The 20,488-nt window shown below is 34.9% G+C and overlaps 1 protein-coding gene across 1 annotated transcript in view; it reads left to right on the forward strand.

Annotated features, from left to right (window-relative positions):
• Window positions 1–20,488, forward strand: part of LOC147065253 (uncharacterized) — a 39,822-nt gene that overhangs the window by 18,844 nt on the left and 490 nt on the right. The window contains exons 11-19 of the mRNA XM_085956956.1: window positions 1,961–2,062; window positions 6,686–6,897; window positions 7,922–8,085; window positions 10,093–10,236; window positions 12,384–12,589; window positions 13,507–13,744; window positions 16,298–16,519; window positions 18,496–18,599; window positions 19,514–19,682. Coding sequence (XP_085813082.1) covers window positions 1,961–2,062; window positions 6,686–6,897; window positions 7,922–8,085; window positions 10,093–10,236; window positions 12,384–12,589; window positions 13,507–13,744; window positions 16,298–16,519; window positions 18,496–18,599; window positions 19,514–19,682 — 1,561 coding nt within the window. The remainder of the gene's footprint in view (window positions 1–1,960; window positions 2,063–6,685; window positions 6,898–7,921; window positions 8,086–10,092; window positions 10,237–12,383; window positions 12,590–13,506; window positions 13,745–16,297; window positions 16,520–18,495; window positions 18,600–19,513; window positions 19,683–20,488) is intronic.

The raw sequence follows: 20,488 nt of genomic DNA on the forward strand, positions 1-20,488 counted from the left end.
TTAATATCTCCAGTCAGTTTAGTCTGATTAGCTCTGACCCTTTTGATCATACAGGTCCTCTATTTTGAGACAAAGCACCTTACACTATCGAGATTCGTTTCTAGTGATAAGTGTGATATCTAGTTTTCAAATGTACGTCACTACCTGAACTGAACTAATCCTTTGACAAGTTCATCTGGTTATTTGATCGAGCGAGTCATCTTGTCTTGTTAATCTATTTTCGTGTACCGTTTGAAGTAATCTCTGTTATTGTTGATTAATCTTTGTCAACTCGGAATAAATACTAAAACCGAAAGTGAAACATACTATAACTGACGTCCATCGTGGGCCCAATGTATTTCTAAGTTATAAATAAATAAAAACCTTCCTATAATTTGTAAAATAACAATTTTGCAGTTATTTTATGTTTGACGAGTTTATTTTTAGGCAATGTATTTTCAAACTTCAATTAGGTATTAAATTACCAATTAACATTTGTTTGGTTGAATTCCATTTTACAACATGATAATTTAAATTATATTATATTCTACAGGCTGTTTTTAAAACGATAGCTATTTCAGTTGTAACACCATTATCAATATTACAAAAATTAACGACATGTCTACCCTTAAGTATAAATCCCATAGAGTGAGAAAGTATGATCGGGTCTAAGACGATTCGGTGCCGGACAACTGGGCGCCACGTAATCGAATAAAATACGAAAATCAAAACATGTTCGTGAATTATTAGGTATTTTTAAATACTATTATTTATATTTAAATTATTACCTACCTATATTATTATTTAATACTTGGTGACAATTTAAATATACACAGGTAAATAATGATTTACTTGCGCATATGTTTAAGTTCCAAAGAGAAGAAGCCTCAGTCATGATAATTATTCTCAATCCGCAATAAACAAACATTTTGTTGAGAACAAAACGAATTAAAATTACTCAAAGTAGATAGAAACTGATTAAAATTCCTCGTCTACTTTCTGTATAAAATCGTAACGAACGTATTTTTATTTCATTCGATAGTGTTGGGCCCAATTGTCCTGGCGTCCAGTTGTCCTATTCCCGGTATGATCTCCCTTCCTCACCATTGAAGAGTGATCTACTTACCTGTACACCATACTTTTTTTTTTTTTTAAATTGGGATGAGAGATCATACCTTCTCACTTTATGAACTTTATACTTAAGCAAAATCAAGTCGTTTATTTTTGTATTCTTAAAATAGCTATGAACTTATAAAATAGCCTGTAGAATTTAATATAATTTATATTACCATTTTGTTAATCTATTAAGGTATTAAGTTTGTATATCAGTAATATTGTATTTAATCCAGGGTGAACATAAATTATTACTAACCATGCCTTATACAAAAACTCTCAAAATATAGGTACATCTCTATGGAAACCCATATTTGTTGGGATTAGACATAAATTTGGCAGAAAATCATACATTATAAAACCATAGTTTATTTAAGTACCATTTCAATGTAAACTTATACTTTGTAACCAAATAATGCTCTAAACCATCCAGAGAAGTCATCCATAACACACATCATATTCGGACCACTTCAGGACCATCGATAGCCCAACGTCCCAGACGTCTAGCTCCGAATTGTCAAGAAGGAATTCGAAACCATGACCAGACTTGGAATCGCACGTCCATCCGAGAGTTCTTTGGCATCACCTCTTCACTTGGTACCCAAATTGGAAGATCAGTGGAGACCTTGTGGCAACTACCGCGGATTAAACGCAAGGACCATACCAGACAGGTATCCCATTCGGCACATCCAGGACTTCGCACAAACATTGTGTGACAAGAAGATTTTCTCCACGATTGACTTGGTGCGGGGTACAACCAGATTCCAGTGGCCGAAGAAGACATTTATACGACCGCAATCACGACATCTTTCGGACTATTTGAATTTCCTTTTATATGTCATTATTTGTCCTCCGTAACGCAACCCAGACTTTCCAGCGCTTCATCGACGAGGTACTGCAAGGTCTGGACTTCTGCTACGCGTATATTGATGATATACTGGTAGCATCGGTGACTGAAGAAGGGTTACATGTAAGTTGAACATATGCAGTTCATCGTGGGACACTTAATCGTGCGCCGCAGTACGTGAAACATGAGTTCGTATAACATTTTATCAAACGACGAGTTCTTCGTTGAACATTTCACCGTGGAATACATTTGTACGTACTCGTATCTTACAAAATGCGGCGGTAGTTTGCAAATAGTACTGTTCTAATTAGATTAACTCTAACCTAACCTAACCTAGTAATGACATCTCTACATCTTGTAGCATACGTACAAATATACTCCACGGTGAAATGTTCAACGAAGAACTCTTCATTTGATTAAACGTTACACGAACTCATGTTTCACGTACTGCGGCGCATGCATAAGTGTCCTGCGGTGAACTGTTTACGTACAAATTTCCGGATACGCTCAAGAAGAACACCTCCAACACCTGGAAACACTCTTTATATGACTACAGGAGTATAGTCTGGTAGTTAACTTCTCGAAATGCTGCTTCGGAGTAGAGGAAGTTAAATTCCTCGGCTACCTCGTTTCCACAAGGGAACTCGACCGCTTCCTGATAGAGTCAGCGCCATTCGTGATTACATTTGACCGGACACACGGAAAGGACTACGACGGTTCTTAGGAATTTTGAATTTTTATCGAAGATTCGTTCCTAAGGCCGCAGAGACGCAAGCCAATAAATAAAATAATATATCTACAATATTTATTCACACACTTGAACATTATTTAATTGTTTCCAATTGGACAAGCACAATTTTCCGTTTTTATTTTAAATAATAATTATAGCCTAGATCAGTGGTCGGGAAACCGCGGCTCGCGAGCCACATGCGGATCTTTGGCCCCTTGAGTGCGGCTCTACCACAAATACCCTCTGCCATATTTGACATGGCTACAAAGAAGAAGCAAAGAAAATCGGATGACGAAAATAAAGGGCCTACCGACCTGTATTATTTGTCGAATAACATGAAATTGGCGCATAACAAGAAATTAAATTTGGAGGGACACTTTACAACTAAGCACACGTCATTTAGCACTAAATATCCTATCGGTGATGCAAGGAAGAAAGCAGTTGAGCAACTTTAGAAGAGTCAAGAAAAATCAAGTTCTGTATTTAATTACCGAATACAATCTTCCAACAATGTTATTATTGCATGTTTTGTGGTTAGTAAAGGGATTTCTAAGAGAGGAAATTGAGAAATCGTCTTATTGACGAGAACCTGGAATCATCAATAAGACTTACAATTAAAAACATCAACTGCAAACCTGACGTATCCAAACTTTCAAAGGAGATGTAAGGCCATAATTCACATTTAGTGTTTATCAGTCATTGTCATGATTTAATTTTATGGATACCTTACATACAATTAAATTTTTATCAACAAATAAGATCATTATTAAGTATGATATCAAGTTTTATTCAGTGTACCAATAGTTTAATTAAGACTTAAATCATTAACTAAAGTTTATTAAGTTAATAAACAGTGTACCTACATAGGTATATAATTTCAGTTTAAGAAATTTGGCTCTCAAAAGACATCTCAATCGTTAAATTGTTGATATTTGGCTCTGTTGACTAATGAGTTTGCCGACCACTGGCCTAGATTGATGTTAATCAAGTAAAGTTTAAATTTCATTTTCCCAACAATGACCAAATCAGAGTTATCTATATGTATTGAGGTGACGATATAATATATTATGTAATATATATTTGGGGTATTGAAAAAGTTAAAATTGATAAGTACTTACTCTGCTTAAATGCTCGAAGCTCCTACCAATGTGGGAAAATCTTGTGTGTTAGGTAGTATTATTTTGATTTTTGATTTTCGAAAACCGTTACGTAGTACAAAAATTGTAGAAAATGAAATAATAATACTCTTAACTTTACTCGATCTGCAACTTTTATTTCACATGTTTTTCAATAGTATCAATATTTTAGAAGATAATTTTTGAAATCTATTTTTTATTGCATCTAAATGATAACTGGTGTCCGGGGCACCATTTTACGTTGTCCGATCAATCTGAAAATTAAACCTAAAACAAAAAGAACCACCCTACAACATGTTTTATGAGAATTTAATTTTGTCTATTCTTAGCAGATTCATTTGTTTTTCATGAGTAGTTATGTAGTGGATGAATTCGCATAGCTTATTCGGATTAAATTATTGTCTATCTTGAATCTAAATTATAATCTATACCCAGCTGTCAAATACAATTAATTGTATTTCATACGGCAACACCGAATGTTGTGTTGTTCAAATCTGTCTGATACTTGTGTGAAAAGGTAATCTTATATTAAATTTATTTTATCTATTAAATAGTCACAATACAAAATATGTATTGAAAAAAAATACATTTTTCAGTTGTACTGACTTAAATAATACCGAATGTTTTTTTTTATAAAAAACAACTAATTGAAAACACGCCCATTATTATTTGACCTTTGAATTAGCAAATTGAAGAAAACAATGTTGGTATTGTCATACAAAAAGACCTTGATGATAAAGATAAATGACGTCCATAGTACTGAAGTTTATAATGAAATAAGTGTTAATTGAAATCATAAATTATGTATGTTATTATCGTGAACATTCTTTTGATACTAATTTATATTTGTATACTTATACGTTTTTCTTAATTACTTACTTACTATTAAAAATTAAAAACTGACCGAAATTCTGATTTTTAAATTTATAAATCAAAATGAATGTGTATCAAACAAATTTATCCAATGTTAATATAATTAAAAATTTAATTTAATTGCCAATAATATACGATTTGTTATAATTAAAAAAATTCATGTAAGTATCTTTATTTTTAATATTTTTAGATAATGTATTGATCAATTAAAATATTTTAAAATGCAAAGAAAGTTTTATATGCACTTTTTGTATTCTACGTCTAATAAGCGCTCGAAATTGAAAATTACATGAACTAGAGCGCCGATAATTTTCAGAAAACATTAAATTTATCTAATTTTATTTATATTATGCACGAATAAGTGGTTTAGATTATTTCGTTAAATACCTAGAGTATAGGTTTTATAACTCTTTGCTATACTGATATGCCTCTTTGCCTGATTACCCCGCATAAAATTAGGTCAAATGATATTCACTTGTTTTAATATTTATGTAGTTATAAATAAATAAGCAGATAGATTGTATATGGAAGAGCCGTAATGCAAAATTATGAAGCATTATATGCTTAATTAAGTATATTATACTCTATCTAGGTCAGTTCAGCTCATGGCCGTTCATATGGACTAACAGTCATTAAAATTGTGGCATACAAAAGTTGTCAGCGGCACAAGCGAAAAACAGGTTTATTTCACATCATAAATATATTTCTAACCATTAGTCTGACAAGTTTCATGTTAAAGTGAATGAAATTACTTTTTAGTTAGTAATTCACGGACCGGCACGCAATATTTATTTTTTTCATGAGAAGTGATAATTTCGAAGATTTCACAAACCGGAGTTGCGTTCCGGCGTGCTCCGGTCCATTTCGAGCGCTGCTCTAAATACCGCTAATAACATATCGCTCCTCCTTGATCAAGCGCGTATTATTTCATTAAACGACTACATAATAATTTTATTTTAATACACTTGATTTGATAATATTATTGCATCAATAGAAGTTCTCATACAGTACCTAATTAAAAATACCATTATCAAAACACTATATACTCGTAGATAAGAAACTGATAAATGGTTGGTTGATAACAGTGGCAAAAGGGGTGAGCGTGCAGGGAAACGGCATCAGGGTCTGCACCAGTTATGGCATATTACTACCTGGCGTAACAAGGGGTAGGCAAGCAGAGCAACCACCCCATATGCAGCCCAAGTAGAGACACACAAGTGATGTTTTTCGTTGAACGTGCAAAAATGAAAAATGACAATTTTCGCACGTCGATAACAACTGATAATTTAATACATACATATTATTCAGAATCACTAGACAACGAAACAATTTTTTGTCTCGAGAAATAATGAGAAAAGTTGAATCACGTAGTATATGAATTCTCGTGAAATCTTCGGAATTCGAGAAATGTTTGCCAGTAATTATATTATAATTTTGGCGAATGACATTAAATCTAGCGTTTAATATTATACCGTAAATAGCTTTCAAATCTGCAAAAAAGACTTTTTTGCCTTTTTTGGGAGGAATTACAAAAATATCTCGTCTTTTAATCTGAAAATTTTCCTCGTGTTTAGGTATCTTCAATGATATTTTTTTCTCGAAATCAGTAAATCATTATTGAATTCTAGATATCTCGAATTTTGATAACACCAAAAAGTCAAGAAATTACGAGCCTGAGTAGGACAATATGAGGCATTGGTGTAGTTACAGTCCTACAAACTTATCTAGAACGGTCAAAAATGGAACTACGAACTGCCATTTGGACGCCATTTTGAAAACATCATTTGAATGTCAGATTCTGTCCAGTTGCGAGTCTTGATTGGATAGTTTTCGACAGTGGTTCCCCCATCCATTCTTTAGATAATTTTGTACTAATATTTCAATCCCTAGTAGGTATAGGTATTCTGAAAAATGGTTTTGTGAATATCTCGAAATGAAAGTTTACGGAAGTAACTGACTCCAACCATTCATGACTACTTTAGTAAATATTAAGTTATTGTTTTATAGATAATGATTCTGGAAATCATCCTTCTCTCCGTAGTATGCGGAGTCATCCTGTTATGGGGTGCTGCATCGTACACCAGCGGTCACTTCTCTCGCAACGGGGTGAAAACAACGCCATCATGGCCGATCATTGGTGACATGTTATGGGTTGTATTTCGACAGGAGCACCTGCGAGATATGTTCTATAGATTATATCACTCACATCCTGAACAAAAGTAAGTTATACACACAGAACTTGGACTATAAATAGAAGGAACCTATCGTGTTATTCTTGTTATGACAATTGAAATTATTTAATAAACACATGAAGTATTAGCGCCTGTAGTGCATATTTTAAACTATCGTGACAATAATTATTACTATTTACATGTAAGAGTGCTGACTGTCTCTCCAATCTCATTCTTTAAGAGTGAGCGAGACGCGATGTTGTCATTTTATGGTACTATTTCGTACTACATATTTGACAGGTAGTGAATATCGGTCAACCTGAAGATTCGTTCGTAGTTCGTTTGTTTGCCGACAGGTTCGCCACTATCGTTCTACTACGCAGACGCAGATCGAAAAAATCCTACTGTCACATGAAAATTCAGAAGCTTCCAAACTTTATTGATTCATGCATGCAACTGCAGGATAATACATGTGTATCCATACATTTTACAACGCTTTTCTTAGCTTGAATTCTTATTTGTCCGGTGGTTCTTTGTCCGATACAAATCTTGCAATCGATTTTTAACTAACTTCCCGACTAGTTTCTAGACATTTGAAACTTTTAGAATATCCCAGAGCACGATGCCAATGCATTTTTTTAATACTTTTAGCCATCTTTAAGTAGAATTGAATTAATTTTAAATTAATTCTGTTTTGTATGAAAAGTTATTTCGACACCATTATTGGTTGCTAGGGGTCTGGGGTCCTAGCAACTAAATTATTAATATATACGTGCGTTACTATGGAAATCATTATGACATGTCAAAATAACTTTTCAGTATTATTTCTATAAAGTACAATTTTTTTTTGATCGTTTAAGCTTGTCAAGTCAAGTTTATATGATTCAACAGAAAATTTAAAAACGTTGTACTTATATAAAAAGTTATTTTTATCTTGTAATTATTCTTGTTATGGCCGCGATAATATTGACTGTCAACAGTATATTACCCCGTTTACACGCGCATGGATTTACCGTTGACAGTAAGAAAATACATGGCGCATTTTGATATTTTTATTAAATCTCTTGTACAGATACATCGGCGTTAATTTCTTTTCTACGAGAATCGTACTCATCAGAGACTTGGATATGATTAAGCAGATAGCAGTGAAAGACTTTGATCATTTCACGGACCATTTTGGAGGAATCGATGAATCCGTGGATAAACTTTTTGGAAGCACTCTTTTCTTCCTGAAAGGTGGGTACTCTTCACAAATTTAATGATTTATTACCATCGTTATCGTTTTCACTCATATTTCGTTCGTTAATTTCGATTATATATTTGATAACTACATCACACATACTACAATTCATAATAAGGGCACTGTGTGGAAACTACGCCATTATTGCAGAATAGTACATCAAACAATAGATACATAAAAATCTCAAGATCTCGAAAAATCAATAAACTATCTCGAACTCAAGAATCTTAATATTCTTTAATGGAGAATTTTTTTTAATCAAAAAAGTCGTGTAATCACGGGCACTAGAAAACGATATAGAAGTTAGGTTAGTTAGAAGATTTAGCTAGAATCGGACTTGAGAGTGGGTCTATTGTTTGAGGCCCGCATCAGTTGAAGTACGCGTTTATGGTGGAGAGGGTCCAGAATATTTTTTTGAGACTCGTTTACTTTCGGCTGTATGCTTTATTTGGCTACATATTTTTTTCCGACTTATACGCTCTGCCATTCTTGGTGGTATTGGCTTTTGTGTTACTGATATTTTATATTGGGAATCGAGGGCATCAGTTGTTTGTTCTCCCAAACTACAGAACTAACCCGCCATCAGTAATGCCAATTGGGAGGGCAATAACTATGTTTAATCAAATCGCTTCGAATATAGATATAATCCACTTACGTGAGGGTAAATTTAGGTGGATGTTATTAAGTATATAAGTTTTTATGGTAGGATCTATCAACCTAGTTCACTGTGTGTGCTTCCATGTAGTTGTATTTTTCTTATTTTATTATTGTAATATTTACACCTACTTTATATCATGTTGTGAACGCTTTGAAATTATAATTTTTCATGATCATTATAATTATGTAAAAAAAATAATTTGATTTTGATATATCTTTTTTGATGCGACATCAAAACTGGGATTTTATTATGTGCAATTTGACTATAATATTGTCTTCGGTGTTGAAGTTTATGTATTCATGATTGTGGAAAACCCTTGTTCGAGCTAAAATTGGTTGTAAAAAATGAAACCAGCATTTCTATCACTTCCTCCTTTTGACATTTTTTTGACATCAGTGAACATCAAATTAATGGGAACCAGCCTACCCTATCGGGTGTGATATAACAAGTTACAGAAATGTAGATAAATATGGAATAAACACACGTGTTAAAAATATGATTTTTAATAATAACGTGTGTCTTACAATACGCATTAAAGTTTGTCACGGAAATATAAAGCGTTTTGAATATTTGCCGACAACACAAACATAGACCCCTCCAAACCAATCCGCCCCGCACCACACTCGGTCTTAATCGAGCGTATCACGTCTTCGAAGCCCTACGTTTGAGTGCAAAACATCAGCAGTTTTTTACGCCTGGGAATGTATCAGGAGCAGATGCCCAAAACCGAGGTCTCCACGCTCTCAAGTGAGCTTTGACTGATTTTACTGAAAGACGTAGTTTAACAAAAAGTGCCGTGGGAGAGAAAGGCACGGAGACTTAACAGAAATAAATGAATTTAATGATATATTATATACAAAAAGACAAACAAAATTATGTGAAAAAATCTTCACTTCCGCAATAAGACACCGCAATTTTTTTAAATGCAATATAATTGGCCTTTATGGCCACCAGGTCGGACGGCCAGATGGGTCCAATAGCTGGTTGAAACGACCTTCCATCTCGGAGCACGTTCTTGGACACTCCCATAGGATGTGGTTTGCAGCATCCTGTAGTTCTCCGCCACATGGACATGTTGGCCGGGTAACAAGTCCAAGCTTTGTGTCCCTGCTTGACATTCAAAATATTACAGATGGGTTTTTTTTTCTGAAATTCGATTCGCTTATTGATTTGTAATATGTTTGGTGTATTATTGATCATTAACTCTCTCTATTGTTTCAAGATTTCAATTTTTATCCAACTTCGGGCAATTTATTGCCTACTTATTTTATACCTACCTATTATTATACCTACTTATTTTTTTATTATCTACTGTTCTGGCAGATACCTTCTACTTTGATTTTAGGTCAAAAATGGCGTGACATGAGAGCCACTCTGAGTCCAGCATTCACCAGTTCCAAAATGAGAAACATGTTTCAATTTGTCGCTGATTGTGCTGAGCAAACTGCCGCGTTCTATATGAAGGAAATGCAAAGTCCTGAAAACAAACGTGAGAATTCGTATAATGAAGTTTGATTTTTAAAGTAATGTACAATAATTTCGCCAGTTGAGTGAATCCGAATTTGTGATAGCCGAAAATACACCAAATGTTACACCCACGGTTAGTCTCAAACCGCCAACCTTTCGATTCGCAGTCAAGCTCACCACCAAATGCACCATTAAAACCGTTAGAAATGTTTTTTTAGAACACTTACTATACACAATTACGGCGAGGTAGAGTGAATTGTTTTCGAATCAGCCGGCCAACCTCGTAAATCACTCAACTTTCATAGAAACACCGATAGATACTTTAATTCAGCACATTGTGCATTCGAAACATAACAACTTTGACTATTTTTTTCTATATATTTGGACTGATGAGTATCTTTGTAATTATGCGGTATTGTAACACCTGATAACCCTAGTAGAAGTGAAAAAAAAACTAGGCCATCTTGTATGAAGTTGAAAAAAGGACTCACGAACAACTACTGTTTAAATTTGTTGCAATTCATTGTGGATATATTTTTAGCCAACTTTACTATTTTCGGCTTCACCTTCAGTCTGCACATATTTTGCTAAATCGGTATACTTACGTTTGCTGGATCATTTCCGTGTAACCCGTTACTCTAATTGGCGCCAACCGCCATATTATAACATTTAAAGATACATCTACCTAGTGGAGATATAGCCAAGATATTTAGGTAAACAATCGTAACTATTTTCAACTCGTACTCTGTGTATCATGGCAGTCATATTGAATAGCGAAAAAAATGGCAGATATAAACAAGCCGCCATGTTTCAATAAATAAATACATATCTATCAGCTGCTAAACTAAAAACATTACAGAAATCTTATTTTAAGGCTACTTTATAAGTAAATTTTTATAGGGATTCATCTTGATATAGTCAAACTGTATTCATTTAATATATAACATTGAACATTAACACGAAAAGCTATGGCGCGTTGGAGCGACGACGTGAATGAACTTACTTGGGGCAACCTTTAACTGCTCAGAGAGAACCAGAGGACCATGAAGGATGTAGGATCTTAGTCACTAAGAATATGACTACGTTTCAGGGTTGTCACAATCATTAGCAATGAGGGAACGACCGAGAAGAGAGAGATTTTTAAATTATTACAAAGTGTCATGTTGAATAATTAAAATTTTCTGTCTACATTAGGTGCCAAACTAAAAACGTTACCAGAAATCTCATGAAGTGTTTTAATCAGAGCGTTGGAGCGGAGCTCGGAGCAGGATCACGGAGGACTGGAGCAATGGGATCTTACCCGGAGCAGGAGAACCGACAATTTGTAGTGCTCCACTGCTCCGGTGTTTTTTTATTATTAAATTTTCGTCCTAAAATCCAATGAAAATGGTATATTTTGACACTTTGCAATAACTGGAATTATTTGTAATATTGCAACATATATAAATAACCTTACATTTGACCGAAGAGGCAAATAATGAGAGACGATTTGCTGTCGGTTTTGTTTAATAGAATTAATAATGAAAATGACGATTATTTTAAAACTACTTATTTTTTATTTTTTTAACATGTGTATACAATTATAATACTTATTAATTATTTTTACCCGGAGTGGAGCAGACCCTGGAGCGGAGCCGCAGCAAGTATCAGGTCCCAGAGCGGATTTGGAGCGGAGCAACTCAAAAAAGGGTCCGCTCCACAGAAAAGATAATAAATAGAATACCGATAGTCTATATTCAATACGCCGCATCTTGATGCAGGGTTTTGAATGTGTGAGTGTCCTACGAAAATGAAGCACGCATTATGCACGTGCAATAGTGTGTGTAGTACACCAACATTAAATGAGCGTAAATGCATAAACCGAGAGCAGTTTTTAGTATTCGACGGAAAACGTATTCTTAACACGTGTGTAAGTTTAACCCGGATTCTTCCGTACTCGAGTCGGTTACCTGCTTCGCCTTACCCGTTATGTATTTCAGTTCCCATTATTTTTTAATTCCCTGGTCCGCTCCAACGCTCTAGTTGTAATACTAAAATTTGATTAAGCTTCAAAGTCAAACTCTACGCATTTTCAGATTTTAGACCACGTGGTTTAAATGGAATTTCATTGACCAATCACAGGCCATATATTTTTTTTTAAATTAAAATAAAGAAAATTTCATTTTCCAGAACTAGGCCATATCGAAATGGAAATGAAGGACGTATTTTCTAGATACGCAAACGATGTCATAGCTTCTACGGCGTTCGGGGTGAAGGTGGATTCACTTTCAGAGAGAAGAAATTACTTCTACACGATGGGAAAGGAAGCAACAAATGTTAGAGGATTAAGAGCTCTGAAGATCATGGTCTTCTCGTTGGCTCCTAGAATTTCAAGAGTAGGTCACAAGAGAAATTTTTGACAGCTGACATTTCCTTCATCAATTAGGCACACAATTCAGAACAGCTAATTGAAGAATAATTACGCTCTTATATTATCCAAAATACAGATGATTTATATTAAAAGTTTTTCATAACACCATAATATCTATAATTAACTATTTCTTTTATTCGACGAATAATTCAAAAGATTTAAGAATGTACCATTTTAATTATTGAACATGGAACTTGCTAATAATTTTAACGGGGTGGGGTGTCTTACTTTTTTCAAAAAGATTTTTTCTATTGGTTATAATATATTTTCTGAGAAGTGTTTTTCAAAATTATGTATGTACCATAATAGCTGGTAATTTAAGCTAGTCTATATTATGTCAAAAATAACGTTTTTGGAAAAACGAAATTTAAGATTTGTCACATCCGTGAACGGTTATTCGATTTAATAGTTTTCGGAATTGGCTCTGAAAAAATTCAGAAATTCAATAACACATTCCGTAGATATACTAATTTTTAAATACCTACATTATTTATATCGACAAACCGATGATAGATTTTCAAAAAAAAAAAAAAAAATGCATTAACGCTGTCGCTGAAATTATATGTTAAAAAAAGCTATAATAAAATAATGGGAAACTGTTTGCATAGCATGAAAAAGATACTATCCCATACCACATTACATTTAATTTCATAGGACGCAGTGGCAGGCATTTAATACATATTATGTCATTAAATATTTTTATTGGTTTTATGGATATTAAATTTATACTATCAAATGCTGAATAATTAAGACATGCGCTCGCATCTAAGAACCGCACGCCACTTGTACCTGCATTATATTGAAATGTAATTGAACAAGATATTTCTAACTAACTTATTACCAATATTATAAATAAATAAATTAATAATGATCCATTTTCAGGTTGTCGGATTGAAGGTGTTCAGTGATTCCGTGGGAAATTTCTTTAGGACCCTTGTGTCTGACAGCATGAAAGCGAGAGAGGACGGAAAGTTTTCAAGGCCTGACATGATTCAGCTCCTCTTGGAAGCAAAGAAAGGGTCCCTTAAGCATGATAAGGAATCGGAGCATAATGAATCTAAAGAAGCTGGTTTTGCTACGGTAGAAGAGTCTTCTGTTGGAAAGCAAACCGTCAAACGCCGTAAGCTGGTTTTGTCACTTCTATTAATAATACCTAAGTTTATAGTTATGTCCTATCCTTGAATACTATCTCAAAATTCTAAATAATAATAATTGTAATGGTTTGTTTGTTGTGCAAATAAACACTCGTGAATTACCTTCATCAGTAGTGGCACTCGAGAAATTTTCAATGGCACTCTAACTAAAGAATTATTATGACGTATGTACGTATTTCATTTTATACTTTAATCGAAATGTCTCTTATACCTCAGGCGTGCACAAAAAAAATTGTATGGGGGGGGGGGTTTATTTTGAAACAAATCCATAATGTAATAATAATTTATTATTGATTTTTCACGGCCGCAGAATCTGGATTCTTGCCATTGATTTCCGGATGCATTCATCATACCTAGATACTCCACACTTTGAGTCTAGCGATGAACAGCTGGCCTGTAGTCTATTCTTCTTCTTTGGCCATATCCGCCCCTTAGCTGGAGCATATGGACACCACGCGGCGCCTGCAAGAATCCCTGTCGCTCGCCAGTCTTCTTGCTTCGTTCCAGGTCAAACCAGCATCCCGTAGCTCCGCCGTATACACTCTGTAGATTGTATTTAGCGGCCTTCCAGGTCGCCGGAATCCGGTCGGCTTGAAGAACAGGCAAGCCAGGTTAAAGTTCTCTTCTGACATCCGCAGCACGTGGCCGAGCCAGGTCCAACGTCGCCTCTTTACTTCCAGCGTGATGAGAGGCTGCTTGGTGCGTTCTCTTATCTCCTCGTTGCTCCTAAAGTCATACCCACCGCACACCCAGTATTCGTCGCAAACATCTGTTTTCGAAGCTCAGTATACGGTTGCTCTGAGCCTTCGTAAGGTGCCATGATTCGCTACCGTAAAGCAGCACTGTCAGAATGCAAGCGTCGAATAGGCGGCATTTGGTTTTGACCGAGTACAATCGTGAGTCCCAGACATTTCGCATCGAGTTGAATGTTGCTCCAGCCATTCCCATTCGGATAGCGAGCTCGTTCTGCAAAATGCCATCTCCCGTGATGTGTACCCCCAGGTACTTGAAGCTGTCGACGCTCTCGATGTTTTGTCCATCGCTAATCAGAGTGAAATCTGGATCAGGACAGTCTATAACTACTATGAATTCTCACAAATGAGTTTCGTTATTTTACTCTATGTTAATTAACAATGAATTAAATTGCGCCACAGGCTACATTTAAAGTGTAATCAGTAAATTGTATGAGAAAAGCGAGTGAAAATACGGCTCTTTACTAAATTGCGAGAGGAAATAATGTTATAATATATTTATAGTTTTATTGGACCTGGTTGAAAGCACTGATTAGCCAATTTTAGGGACGTAAACCCATTTACTATGTCACTGAGGTTGCTTGACGGTTTTAATCATCCGGGCCATGCTCTGAGTCTTGAATGTCTTGAGTTTTAACGTCACGACGAAGACGATGAATCCCATCGATGACGCCATCCCAGACCTGCAGCGCGTAGATTGCTTTTGTAGCACCGCTCCAGGGTGAGGGAGGGCCAGCCACGACGACGGAGCCTTTGAGGCTGTGCCACAAGGGTACGAAGTGTCGCAGTTTTAGCGGCATCCGTCAACACATGTCCCAGCCACGTAAAACATCTCTTCGTGATTACCTCAATCACCGAAGGCTGCTGTGTCTGCTCATGAACTCAGGTGTTTGTAACGCGGTCGTACCAATGTACCCCTAAGATTCGGCGGACACATCGATTCTAATTATTTATTTAAATACTTTGTGTTTTTTTTTTCCTGAGGGGGGTACGAATTCGACGAATCCCTCCTTGTGTGCTCGCCTGCAATACCTACATAATGTTTTCACTAATTAAAAATGTTTGACATTTATCTTTACTGAACGGGCTGTGCGTGGCCTAATATATTGATATTCCTTAATCCATCAAGCTCTTTGATGAGCCTAAATCGGGGCTCGAAATGGAACGGAGCGCATGGGAGCGCCGTTCCGGTACATGAAATCTCCAAAATAATCGTTCCGTCTGTGGAAAAAATAATTTGACGATCAGCGCATCTATTATATACCTACACAAGACTGCTTTCGGCCGCTACGACAGCTATCTAGGGTAGATTTATATCGAAGTATTAACACGTATTGTAACAATTACAATAAGTTAGCCGTCTATGCAGCCAAAACTGTCTATTTTGCTCTAAAATCTACCACAGCCAAAAGAGGTGCTGTTAAAACATAGCACTTATTGTAACAATTACTACTAACTTATTGTAGTTGTTGCAATAAGCGCTAATACTTTGATGCAAACCTACCCTAGATAGCTGCTGTAGTAGCTTAAAGCAATCTTGTGTATAGAATAGATACGCTGAGCTAGATAGGCCATATAACAAACCAAAACTTCGGTGGTTTGGTGGACAGAAAGACTTCCTATGAGTAATCGTTTGGAGAAGGAAAGTGAAGGATCGGGCAGTCTCCTTATGGCGGTGAAGATCCACCACTGGCTTTAGCGTCTGAGAAGTATCTGGCAAGCTGTGATTATTATATCTTCAACATTAATTATCTTATATCTTTACAGAATGGACTGACGATCAAATAGTTGGCCAAGCCTTTTTATTCTTCCTTGCTGGATTCGATACGACCTCTTCTATTTTATCCTTTATGGCGCATGAGTTCACCGTGAATCCTGATATCCAAGTGAAGCTCCAAGAAGAAATCGATGAAGTCGCTTTAAAAAATAACGGCCATGTACACTATAATGATCTACAGGCCATGAAATATATGGACATGGTCGTATCAGGTGGGTACTTACTACATACCTACTACGACAGCACTGTGAACATAATAACATGAAAAAGCGTTATAATATAATCATGTAAAGCCCAAACTCTCGAATACAGACGTCCAATTTGTGTTTTGGGAAAAAGACCCAAGAAAATTCTGCCTATTTTAGGCGAATGATATTTTCGGAAATCCGACTGTAAAATATTCTATTAAGGGGGAGAGGTATGCCAGCAGAGAACCTAGCGGAAAAATACGAAGCTTGCAATTTGAGATTTTTTTGATAATTTACAATTTCAATTATATTAATTAATAAATATGTATCTGAAAACATTAAAAAGATTTTTTATTTTTTTTTAAATTTAAAGATAAACTTACAATTGTAAAAAAATGTGAATTCGTTGCAGGGTCACATCTTATTATTACATTGTATTTTATGATCATATTTATTATTAAAATATAGTTTATTAAGTTTTAGATTTTTGTCGTTTAAATTTTTGACTAATTCATCGTTTTAAAATTTTTTATATTTATTTTAAAAAACATCGATTTTTATAAAAATACATATGTGTAAGTATAACTTGAAATCCTTTTTATTTATATCAAATTTTATTTTAGTCATGGTCCCAATATTGAAGCTCGATGCGATATAAATATAAAGGATTACAAGTTATACACATTTATATTTTTATAAAAATCGATGTTTTCTAAAATGAATATAAAAAATATTAAAACGATGAATTAGTCAAAAATCTAAACGACAAAAAATATAAAACTCAATAAACTAAATCATAATAATATCACCATTAAATATAATATAATAATAAGATGTGACCCTGCAACCAATTCACATTTTTTTACAATTGCAAGTTGATCGTTAAATTAAAAAAAAAATCTTTTTAATGTTTTCAGATACATATAATACAGTTGAAATTGTAAATTATCAAAAAAATCTCAAATTGCAAGCTTCGTATTTTTCCGCTAGGTTCTCTGCTGGCGTGCCTCTCCCCCTTAAATCAGGTGAGTTTTTGGCAGGGCTTCGAACCGTTATTTTTAATATAATAGGTATCTGGTCGTTTCCGGATTTTGTTCAGAAAAAAATATCGGTTTTTTTTCGGTTTTGGGTTCAGCTCCGAGTAATTAATTTTTAAATGTTTTTATTTGTATTAAAAAAATATTTTATAATATAATTTTTAGAACATTTTATGGTACTTGTATGATAGCCCGGCGCCACGCTAGAAAACCAATGGTAATGATGCACCTCACGGTCGTAGATATATATTTTTTTAAATACTTCAACAGCTGAAGTGGGGAGTAAAATCATATTAACTCGTATGTTTGACAATGTACCGAGCCGAAAAAACCGATATTTTTCGGTTCGGTTTTGCTTCTCGTTTCGACAAAAATAACGGTTTTCCGGTTTTCGGCTCAGTTCCGGTTCGAAGCCCTAGTTGAGCTCTGAGGAATAAAATTAGCTCGTCAACTAACTTTTCGTCGATATTCATTTTGAACTTTTCTTTTAATATAAAACTATATTAATTAATAAATATTTGTGGAGAAGGCGTGAAAAACCTATGTCGATGGTAATGGATCAAACCAATGGCTGGTAACACTAGATCCCCACGTATATTTTTTCTGCCCATAAATGGTTGACTATACTGACTTAATTCTATAATACATTTATTATCATTATATTATAATAATAATAAAAAATGCGTAAACTTTCAAGATTGTGGTTAATTCTTTTTTATATATATCCAGAAAATCTACATAATACATTAACTATTGCAGATTAATAATTATTAAGCATCTTAGCAGGCATTATGAATTAATAAGTTTCGCTAAGAAGATGATAGTCGCACTGGAAGGATAGTCATTTTCTGCCATGGGGTTTCTTTTGTTTTCGATCAACCAACATGCACCTTCCATGACACGTTGCACCTTGCGGTAAGCACTAGTCGGCCACTGACGTATATTGTACATTTTTTATTGTAGAAACATTGAGGTTATGGCCTGCAATCGTCTCCAATGATAGAAAATGCAACAAGACTTATACATTACCTCCACCTACCGACTCTCCTGGCCACAAAGGATACACGGTATAATTATTCTTAAAAGTACTAGAATATAATATTAGTATTATGATTTAGTACTTTTTGTTGTTTATATTTTTGCCAATCAGTCGTTCCGATAATATTGGTATATTTCTCTAGTCTAGAGGTTTGATGGTCTAGTCTCGAGAGTTCTCGAGAAATAGAAAGAGTCAATCACAAGCCTCGGTAAATTAATTTTTCGAAATTTCACGAATTCTCGTCGCTTAAAAATCATAAATTTCTCGAGAATTCAATTTTTTTTTACTAGTCAAAAATAAAAAAGTTGAAACAGATTTTTTTACTGAATTTACGGAAACACTTCAAATAGGGTGCGGGCGTGTCTTGAACCCAGCGCTCGAAATGAAAAAGTTTACGAACCGGAGCGCTCGACAGTTTTCTAAAGATATTTACATAGTTATCAAATTTTATCTGTATTTCATAAAAATAAGAGTGTTAGATTTTCTATTATATGGCCTATCTAGCTCAGATGGTCAAATTATTTTTTCCACGAGACGGAGCGATAACTTTACCGATTTCACGAACAGGAACGGCGCTCCGGTGCGCTCCGGTCCATTTCGAACCCGCATTCATCAGATATCATCATAACGCAATTTGAGAAACTCTTCAATTGCATGACTATTATTATATGTAATTAGTTCTATCATTATTAAGTGAGATGCAAGTAGGTAAATTAATAAACTACATTGTATGGAGTCCCGCCCGACACTATATCTTTTAAGTTAAGATATTGTTTTATATTGTAATGTTTCCGAGGTGTTTCCGAATTACGTTCAATTGTAGTATGCAATTATTATTAAGTTACATTATTTGTTCAATAAAATGTTAAAACCTAGTAGTAGTCCCCAAAGAAAACAATGTAATATGCTGATGGATTAATGACATTATATTATTTCTTATAGATTGCAGCCGGTGAAGCAATTGTGATACCAGTATACGCCATCCACCGGGACCCGAAATATTTCTCGAATCCGGATAAATTCGATCCAGAAAGATTCTCCGATGAGAACAAAGGATCTATTCAGCCGTTCACGTACATGCCTTTTGGACTGGGTCCAAGGAATTGTATAGGTAGGTACCGCGCCGGGGCCTAGAAATTGTGATCGGTAAACCTCGTCTCGAGAATTCTCGAGAGACAATCAGAAAACGTACTATTTTGAAATTTCGGTAATTCTCATTTCTCGGGAAATAATTAGAAAAGGTGAATCTCGAATCTCGAAAATTTGGGGAAAATAAGTTTAAAAAAATAGCAAAGGGAATTTCAAACAGAAAAAGATGGCTGTCGACTTTGATTTCAAATGGACACTCTTACCTAAATTATTTGAAGGAAAAAAGTACTTGACTTTGAATATGGATGGAATAATATGTTAATAAGCGGTAAAAAATGCGTAAAAAGGGAAGGAAATGTCCTTGACTTTGAACCGGAATGGAATTTTAAAATTTACCGGTGATTTCTGTTTTTAAAAAAATATCTCAAACGGATCCGGCCGACAGAAGACTTGGGCCGGATGAACCAATATCGAATTCTTGAGAAAAAATATTATTCAATCCGAAAATTGAAAAAATAAATACGAGAAATCAAGGTAAAACTTGCACGACAGTCTGCAAGGTCGTCTATAATAATGGCAAATTCCAATTGCAGTGCTAGTTATTGCGCAACTTCGATGTGGTAACCTGTCCTTCGATCGAATTCCAAAGTCTCGTACCACGGCCTGAAAACTGTAGGCTTAGGACAGTCTAACGTCAGGGGTACGAATTTTACTCCACTCAACCGGCGGAATTCTGTACTGCGAGTTAAATTTACATATCGTATCTCTTCAAAAAGTATGTTAACCTTTATATAACGGGAGGCCAAATCTTACATATACAATAATAGT

The sequence above is a fragment of the Rhyacophila brunnea genome, unplaced genomic scaffold (assembly GCF_057557595.1).
Source record: "Rhyacophila brunnea isolate RB1 unplaced genomic scaffold, BYU_Rbru_1.0 scaffold_6, whole genome shotgun sequence".
In the NCBI taxonomy this organism is placed as follows: Eukaryota; Metazoa; Arthropoda; class Insecta; order Trichoptera; family Rhyacophilidae; genus Rhyacophila; species Rhyacophila brunnea.